General features: G+C 37.0%; 1 protein-coding gene and 1 long non-coding RNA gene across 2 annotated transcripts; one reads left to right on the top strand and one right to left on the bottom strand.

Moving 5' to 3' along the window:
- Window positions 1–2: 2 nt before the first annotated feature.
- LOC111948652 (uncharacterized) lies at window positions 3–3,060 on the bottom strand. The gene is made up of 5 exons (XM_023962582.2): window positions 2,951–3,060; window positions 1,116–1,265; window positions 928–1,029; window positions 518–709; window positions 3–396 (listed from the first exon to the last, which is right to left on the bottom strand). Exons 2-5 carry the CDS (start codon window positions 1,263–1,265, stop codon window positions 211–213), a joined length of 630 nt encoding a protein of 209 aa, XP_023818350.1. The 5' UTR covers window positions 2,951–3,060; the 3' UTR covers window positions 3–210.
- On the top strand, window positions 353–1,266 carry LOC111948653 (uncharacterized). The gene is made up of 4 exons (XR_013647636.1): window positions 353–546; window positions 635–727; window positions 921–1,031; window positions 1,131–1,266. It is a non-coding gene; the product is annotated as an uncharacterized LOC111948653 (long non-coding RNA).
- Window positions 3,061–9,407: the final 6,347 nt, after the last annotated feature.

Genomic DNA, 9,407 nt, shown 5'->3' with positions numbered 1-9,407 from the left:
AGGATGTTGGGGCCTGTTCTGAGTGCTTATCTGCCACTAACAGTTAAAAGTATAACAGAAACCCTGGGAAAAACCCAAGAAAACCCTTCCACATGTACGCCATTTTTTATGCAAAAATAAAGCACACAGCAACAAGAGGTCCTCATAGGATAACTCTGTCAATTCAGGGTCATTCGCACAGTTCCAGACTGTTGGCTGAGTCAGTGTGAGTCAGGAGTGTCTTTTTGAAGCCAGTAGTAAAAAGTCTCTTGCCAGCTTTGTGAGGTAAAGGTCCAAATCTCTCAGTGCGATGTAACCCTCCACTCGACTGTCCCAGTCTGCACGGGGGCTCCTCTCTGAGTTCAGGTGTACTGCAGCAGGTGTTGGCTTCATCCAAGACCGCCTTGTGAATCTCATCTGAAGGAAGAAAGCAAAACAAAGTTTAACAGACCGCGTTTGGCTTCACTTCCTTCAAAGACTGCGTGGGCCAGAACGGGAACAAAACGTGGGTGGATTTCAGTATGAAGATGGTGGATACCTGACTGCTGACTTGGTTCATGAGGTCTCGTAAGTCCAGCTGAATGTGCTTGAACCTCTGAGGCAAAGAGATCTGGGTCTTCCTCAGCCACGAATGAGCTTTTTCCTCCTTTTCCAGGTCTACTCTTTTCCTTTCCAAAATATTCCAGTAGGCTTGCATGTCCAAGAAGGCTGCATGCAGTCTGTCCCAGTCCTGAAGGTGCAATGAGAGGTATTTTTACATCACATGAAACTCTTACACAATCTCTGAATACATATTCTAAATGGGGAATTCCATGTTATTTTTTTTTAAATCAGACACTCTGTCATAAGGTTGTTTTTAAAGATTTTCCTGTATAAAATATAGCTTTTAAAGAATAACAAGTGACAGAGGGAAAATGATTTCGATAATGTTTTCATACTAGTACTTACCGAGAGCTGTAGCCAGCTGTCAAAGTCTGTGGAAAGCAAAGGCAAATCCGTCAGCTGCTGGCTTCTGCCATCAAAATCCAAATTGCCAAGCTCCTGCTCCTTCTGTAAGCATAAAAACACACGTTTTAAAAACATTTACAAAAATAAAAAATATATACCTGCACAAAATCCTGTTACTCTGTACTTACATATTTTTTTAGCAGCTGCTGCACACGGCTCCGGGTAGATCTTGCCAAGCTAAATGAGTTGGTGTATCTGTTCCTCTGGACCTGTGTGGACTCCACAGTGGACTCCAGGATGCAGCAAATAAATAAGACTGTCGGGAACCAAGCAGCCATCTGAGGTAGAACCAGAGAGGATGGGTTAAAGATTGGCCCTTCACCGGAATTTTGTTGTTGAACCCTGCATTGTTCATGTTGTTGAATTAGGAAATGTCCTGTAGAGCTGAGTCTCACTGCTGTACTTATATACAACCGCCCTCCATCAGGAAAAGAAGTGCTAATTTCTGGAGGAACCACATTGATGATTCTGCAAAAAAATCCTCAACTTTCATTAATGCCCTGCCCACTGGGAACTCCTAGTCTTTTTGTTTTTTACATGCATTTCTTTGCATATTCAAAATAAAAAGAGAAGTGAAGTAATTCCCATTGAAAGTTTCATTGTGGAAGGAAATGTTTTTAGTAATGCACCCTAAGATATTCATGCAACACATCCAGTCCTGATCTACAGCCTGCAGCCTGCGACTGGCATTGTGCAAGAACACAAGGTCAGGTAGAAACCCAGAAAACTTCAGAGGAATTTTTACAGAGTAACCATGAAGTTATACCTCCTTATTTTTGTTGTGACTGACAGATCTCTAAAAGTACTGAAACTTGGTTGTTTAAAAAATGTATTAAAAAGCAAAAAAAATAAACTCCACTGGTTGTATTTAGATTTATTTTTTTATTGTGGCAGAATCCTGTTTAATGTAAACACTATTTTTATGGTTTAATACAGAACTTTTATGACTGGCTGAGGACAAACATCCTAAAACCTGGGACTGCAACATTTCACTGCACAACTGTAAAAAGTTAAAACTGCAGTTGAGATGTGAAAAATAACAAATCCTGGAAGAAAAAATATAAACAAACAAAAAAATCATGCAGCCCAAACCTTTTTAAAACTAAATGACATTAGTTCTGTTTTATAGCTTGTGAACTCATTAACGGTTTTGTGCATTTGATGAAGCAAATAACATGAAATAATCCAAATCAAAATCAGTTTTATACCACAATTTTTACATTTGGAGGAAAAAATGTGCATAGAGTCAATTTAAAACAAACTAATATGCTTTTAGCTGGGTGTTAATAAAGTTTCATTGTTGAAAAAAAATTGACAGAAACCTCACCCCAAGAAAAATATTACGATTCATATATGACGTAATATCTTTCCTTCTATGACAGATAATATTAAACAACAAAAAACCAGAACCAAAGAATCCAGGCTTTGGTTTTGCATAGTTTGCCTCCCAGATGTGCAACTGAAACAGGCTCATATTTAGAGGAAGAACAAAACTCCAGGACAGCGATCACAGCTGTAATAGTTTAGTTAAAAAGCTTTAAAAATATATCCTCTTGAAGTTCTGAATTTTAGCTAAAACTGAACCAGATGACAAAAGAGATAAACCTTCCTTTTCCGTTTGTCACAGTTTCATCATACGCTGTTGATGCAACACACGCTTGACTAAGTCAACGTGTTTTTCACAGACTGAGAGGATGGCAGAGTTCTTCAGCTTTTTCATGCTGGCCCATCTGTTAGTGTCAATGATAACATAAACTACAGATCATAAACTGATCATAAATGCTGGTAGCATCAGAGAAATACTCACCAAGATGATTATTATTTTACTGTAAGTTTGATTAGGTTTTTCTGTTATGAAATCCATCTATCTGTCTTCAATACAGCTATAAACTGACACGATCTCTTTGTATTCTATAAATATTCAAACTTCTTATAAAATTTTAAAAATGTAAAAAGGGCTTACCTTGAGGTAGCTGTGAATACCACTCTAACTCTTGTGAAGCTCTCATTCACCAGCTGTATATATATATCATTCTCTTGCTTTCGGTTTCTGACAAATCTGGACTTTTTCTTTTCTTCCCCCTTACTCCTTCTGTGTTTCAGCATTGTGCGGTCAGCAACATGATTCAAAAGTTGTAAACCGTGAGGAACCCGATCTTTTTTTCTTTCTTGCCCATAAATCATCTGATTTCCACTTTTTGACATTTTTAAATCATTTGAGCTTCCAGTTAACGTTTACTTAGCTATGTTGGGTACAGTGGGACAGATGATATATCAGAACAGTTAAAAAAGATGAGATTACAACAACTGATCAGTTTTTTTTGCATTGGCAGAATTAGCACCACAGCTTTTGTTTTTAATTTCTGTACACTTTCCTGTGAGTTTTTTATCATAAGAGCAAAAGTGAAAAGTTAATGATACTGCAACATTGTGAAACTTTACTTTTTTTTTGTAAATGTTGGGTTTGTCCTTTTCATTCTCCAGAGGGTGTGAAGTTCAGACTTAAATGAACATCTTCGGGGAATATTTTAGGAGTCTCATGAACTGAAAAAAAATCTTCCAGAGTTTTAGTGAAGTGCAAGGAAGATGGGCCCCGTCATCGTGTTTGTTTTCACATCCAGAATAATTAGAAACTTTGTACAATTTAGAAGATTTTGGTGAACTTCCGGAAACCCAAAATAACTCCAAAACATGTTTTTTTTTTATCATTTGGAATTTAAATAAAAGTTTCTTTGAAAAGTTTGATCTATTTATGTTTTAAAACAGTAACAATGCAAATTAACCAGAAAACACAATTTTCACTGTATTGTCAAATACACTGTCAAAATCCTTCTTTTGCTTTCTGCTACAAAAGAGTGGCCAGAGCAGCGATACAGCAATTCTTCAAAGACCCACTCTAGTAAAAATTGTGTTTTTGGTTTTTTGAACATGTTCTTGTGGCATCTGATGATGGGGGACATTTATAAAGAAAATGAAGCTTTACATGACATTTCTGAGTATTGCTGAGTAGTAAATTGTAGTGAATCAGGAGCAGATGAAAGAAGGTAGTTTGAAAATTTCACGTAGAAAATACACTGGTCAGGCCACAAGCTCCCTGCTGCACTCCATTCTGATGAATCCACTTGTATATGACTAGATCAATGTACAGTGTTATGCCGCTTATTCGCATTTCAATATTTGCGGTTTCACTTTTTTTAATCACGTGACTCCTCCAGTTTTATAACGCATCAGAAAAGTTTCAGAAGGGTCTTTGATGAGTGACGGACATTATGGACATAATGGGTGCAAATTCGCTGGTATCTCTGGTCCCTAACTGCACGTCTTTGTTTGCCACTTCTAAGCTGGTATGTGGCTCAAACCTGTGCGGCTGGGTAGCTCCAATATTGCTCAGCTTTTTTGTTGCCCCATTAATATTAGGTTGGGGTTGTGAGGGGTAAGGGAGAATGCGTTAACAGAGAACAGGGAGGAGAAGGGGGGCGCGGTTGCTCCATGCAAATGATCCCGCCCACTACTCAGGTACCTTTTCAATGAACTCCTGCCGCTCTGCATAAACTATGTCCTGGAAAACAAAACCGTTTTTTGATTTTGACTAAAAACAGCATAATAATAATTAAAAGACCAATGGGAAAACTTTTATAATCGATCAAAAGGTGATTGGAGCGGGACTTTAAGTAAAATATTACATAAAATATTTTCTAAGAAAATTTTTGTGTGTGTATGACTTTGGAGCTCTGTCAGGATGTACCACACCTTCACCTGGTGGCTAGGATACGCTCCAGCAACCCTGTGACCCCAAAAGGGAAGCAGATTTTAAAAATTGATGGATGGAATTTATAGTACTTTTTGTGTTAAAATTAAAGAGAATGTCACCACTACAGCAAATAGAATTTATCACTAATTTTCTGTACATCATCCTGCGAGAGAACAGAAACTTGTTCTTTTTTGTTCAGAGAGGATCCTTTCCAGAACACGATGATGATAATGACACAGTCCGTCAGTTCTGTTTTGTTTTTTCTTATTCTTGTGTTTCTCTGTGCCGGTTGGCTGTGACTCTCCTGGAAGGCTCCGACCTCGCTCTGGTGGCTCTCCGTGGATTGCCACACAGCTGCCTGCACTTTAGGTTCATTTGTTTGAACTGTATTTAAATGGTTCTATATCTGCACTCTGTGTCAGAGTGTAGATAATGTTTAGTTCCTTGCTGTAGCACAACTTGCTATATATGGTATTGAGTTATGTTAAATTGTGTATTTTTCCCACCTCGAGTGGCGCTTTTTTGTTTCTCACTCTCGCTTGTCGTCTGCATCTGGGTCATCCTGATTCCCCCATGACAGATAAGGGGGATGAAAATGATTGCGAGGTGAATTCCCATAAAATAGGAAGTTGCAAAACCACCAAATATCAATTAAGGCCAAGTCTCGTTAAACTAACAAGTGATGAGTCATACTTAGTATCGTTCAGGGCTGGGAAAGATTATTAAAAGTTTTTTTATGGTAAATGCAAGAAGTCAGGCTTTTGAATCGATGAGCTCATTTAAACAGACGGGGCGGAGCACTGTGACAGCAATTTAAATCAGTTCTAGATCAATGTATAAAATTGATGTTGCTGTATTTATATAAGACACAAGGATCTGTTTCAGGTGTCATCACATTTTTTCTGATACCAACCACAAATGTTGCAATACACAGGCTACTGCAAATCAACCATATGTAAATATATGATCAGCTTAACACAGAAAGCGGACTCTCTCCATACTCGAACTTGGATTTGGTGTTCATGGTACAAGTGGTGCAAACTCTCAGACGTCTTTGTAAAACGGAGATAAACACGTCTTGCGCTCTGACTTTACAACAGCGATTCCAGGCAGTCCCTGTTAAATAAAGGTTATTGTGCAATACACTGGTGTTCTGAAAAAATTCCAAACAAAAGTCTTTATGAGTAGCAATAAAAATTAATTCAACCAGGAGGCAAACATGTTTATTTTTTTTATTTTATTTAAACAAATGCATTAAAATAAAAAACAACTCAGATTATAAAAAAGTGTAATTTAGTAATATGTTAAAAAAGAGCTCTGATCAGAAAGTGAACAAGGCAGAAAGTATGAAACTGGCGTGATGATTCTCAGAAATATCATGACTCTATGAACTATGTCATAATTTACATCTATTGTTGATAAAGTTCCTCAGAAAACAGCTCATTAACAGGCGGCTCTGTGATTTTCTGACTGAAACAAAGAAGCAAAATAGCAACTAATGAAAACTTTAACACAAGTTGAGTATTGTTATCTTATGTGTATAAATATCACACACATCATTTCTGTTTCAACAGTCATAGAGGTCTCCAAGGTCATTGTTCAAATAAAGAAATTATACATTTCTGATATGAACTTCACAGACTGCTCAAAAACTTAGATATACAACAGTGTCTGTACTCAAATACAAAGTTTAAAGCTTGAAAGATTGCATTGTCAATAAATTATTCAACTTGCAAAAGAAAAGAGTCTCTAATGACGTTTTGAACAATGATAAATGAGTTCAACTCGTCAGTAATTGAGCTAAAGGGCATTCATCCAAACAGTCACAATGAAGCCAAATAAAGTCCAAAATGACATTATTGAAAGATTAATCAAAATAAATTATTATTTTTATTTGACCTCTTCATGGCTTGGTTTGTTTCTTTTCAAAGTGGGGTTGCTCCTTTTGCACAAGACATTTTCAGTTCTTTAATTAGTCAAAAAAAAGTACTTTTAATTTGTTTCATTTTAATGTCTGAGAACCCCTCATTACTGGAATGGGAGGTGTTTCACCAAATATCTATGTGGGACTGTTTCACTCTGACAGCACTTCACAGCTGTCAAAAGACAAAGTCCAGGCAGTTTTTTTACACCAACTATCTTATCTTATGTCACGAGGTGCATGGTTGTTCACAGCTTAGTCTGGCAACAATTGAACTTTTTGTATAAAATGTGTCATTTCACAGGGTTTTTAAAATCATTGTATGCCTCATCATAAAAGCCACAACAAGATTAAAATAAAGACTATCCCAGCTTAGAAAAGACAAATCTTACTGAAATGACTGACAGTACACCAAAAAGGATTCAAAATTGTAAACATGACCACAAAAAAGAACAAAAAATGAAAGAAAAAACATGATCTAGAAAATTTCACAAAATCTTGCCAAAAAAAACTCTTGCACTCCAATCATTTCTAGACGCTGTCATATTTAGCAGAAAGATGTTGAAATTGTTCTAATTTCAACTTGGGCAACGCTTTCACAATCTGTATGGTGCAAACTTGCACACTTTCCGTGATCAACACATCACATGTGCAGCTTTCAGAACAGGGACTCCAGACTGGATTTTCCTGTTGAAAATTAGAAACTGCTGGTTTTACTGGTCACTGAAGTTCGAAGAAAAGTCCCACACTAAGCTGCATTGAGAAACTTCAAAATGTTGGACATAATTAGTGCACTCAGAGGAAGCTGCAATGTGGACAAAACACAACAATCTGCATGAATTATGATAAATTTATATACCCTCATTTTAAACACCAAACTAAGCAATAAAATGAACGGATAGAATACATATAATAACTCAAAAACATGACTGCTTTAAAGGCAACAAAAGCTCTCATACCTGGAAGATAACCTCATAAATGTCTGATAGATTGAGAGTATATGTTTTTTTTTTAATTAATTTACATTGTTTTAATGCAAAAATGCTGTAAAATAGGTAGTATCAGTTGATGTGGAACAGAAATGGAGAAAAATTTCATGTTGCAGCAAGACTCTTAACTGATTAGGGAAGTGATCCATCTCCGTACTCTCAGGAGGTCTCGTTTGAGGGCTGCAATGCGGTTAGACGGAAAAAAAAAATCATTTGAAAAAACAAGGGAAATAAAGAGGGCTTCCCTCATTTTTATTGCACAACTACCACAACCCCCCTCCTCCTCCTCCTGCAAGTGACGAATTTCCCAACAGTCACGTAGTATTTACTCTCTGTCCAAATTCTGTATTGCTACTTTGCAGTTTCAAGCATTTGTTTTACTTTTGTTATTCATTTCCTTCTTCCTACTTCCAGAACCGTGAAGATGTTTTGAAGACTACCAAACCTGTCAAAAAATGAATGCTTTATTCATTTACCGGTATTTATCAATAAAAAGGCCATGGGTCAGTGACCTTGTTCATTAAAGCTTTAGCTATAGGAAGAAAGTGTAAACAACTACTAAGAATGTGATCATCCTTATAGATTAGTGTCACTCACTATCAACTTTACTTATAGAGCTTCCAATACAAGATTGCCTTTATGTTCAGAGCAACAAGAAACTTGCAAGAGCCCATTTATATTATTCATGACCTGTTTGTAATAGAAGGAAAACATAATATTAAAAAGGAAATTTAAAAATCTGCTTGAAAGACTGTGATATGTGGAATGTGAATGAATTGTCTTTGGATTTTATTTTACACTTCTCTCTTGAGTCTGCTCAAACAAATAGTTGTTTTTTTCTTTTCAAAACTAAATACTTTGTAGAGATAATTTCCAATTGTTTTCTTTGTTAAGTTAAGAATTGTATTGAAATAAAAAAAAGGCTAAGAAAAATGAAATATGTTGATAATGGTAGCAAAGTATGTTGCTACTTTTATCATTATTATTATTATTATCATTATTCAAAGTCTCAAAGCAGATGTTCCTCTAAAAAGAATTGGGTAAATGAAGAATGGCTCAGTTGGCTGTGCTCAGCACTGAAACACGGGAGACCAGGGTTTGTTTCCCAGGGGGGATGTGATAGGCTGAATTTAGTGTTGGTCCCTGGGCAAGACCCTTCATGGTCATTTTTAGCTATTCAACCACAAGGGGGCCCAAGTCTGGGTCTCCCTGTGTGCCGGTCCCCAGCCCGGATAAAAGACAGGGTTATGTCTCTCTGCCAAACTAAACGTGCGTCTCAGGGAAAGCTGATTTGCCGTGTTGACCCCTGACGGGGTGTGCCCAAGGTGGAACAACAATGATTCTGTGTTAAAGAGTCTGGAACAGTTTATGTTCATGTTGCAATAAGCAGCAAAGTAGTTTTTGATCAAATGTATTTCTATCTAAAAGGCAATATATTATAGGGAATACAGTTCACCATCAGCCTCATAAACTGAAGAACCTTCTAACATTTGGCCCAGTTTGATTTGTGTTTGGGGCAAGTCTGGGCTGGTTCTGTCTGGCTCCTGTGCTTCTCTCAAAGCCCAGTGCAGACTACCAGCTGTCAGCAGCAGGTTCCCCTCCACAGGAATGAAGTGACTTTGTTCTCAGGTTTACTGTTAACTTTTGCTCATACATTAAAAAAAAACAGAAGGTTTGGTTTGTTTATGAAAATTAAACTCAGTTGGGCTTCTGTGGACATTTTCTCAACTCCTCAAATCTTTGATATCTTGATCCTGAG

Source organism: Oryzias latipes, chromosome 14 (genome assembly GCF_053564925.1).
Source record: "Oryzias latipes strain Hd-rR chromosome 14, Olatipes_Hd-rR_3.1".
Classification (NCBI taxonomy): domain Eukaryota; kingdom Metazoa; phylum Chordata; class Actinopteri; order Beloniformes; family Adrianichthyidae; genus Oryzias; species Oryzias latipes.
This window is presented reverse-complemented; position numbering and strand designations above follow the sequence as displayed.

Coding starts and splice junctions, on each gene's coding strand:
- LOC111948652 (XM_023962582.2), bottom strand. CDS start 1,265: ATGGCTGCTTGGTTCCCGACAGTCTTATTTATTTGCTGCATCCTGGAG. Junction 710..927: donor ACAGCTGGCTACAGCTCTCG/GTAAGTACTAGT, acceptor TTGCACCTTCAG/GACTGGGACAGACTGCATGC. Junction 397..517: donor TGAACCAAGTCAGCAGTCAG/GTATCCACCATC, acceptor TTCTTCCTTCAG/ATGAGATTCACAAGGCGGTC.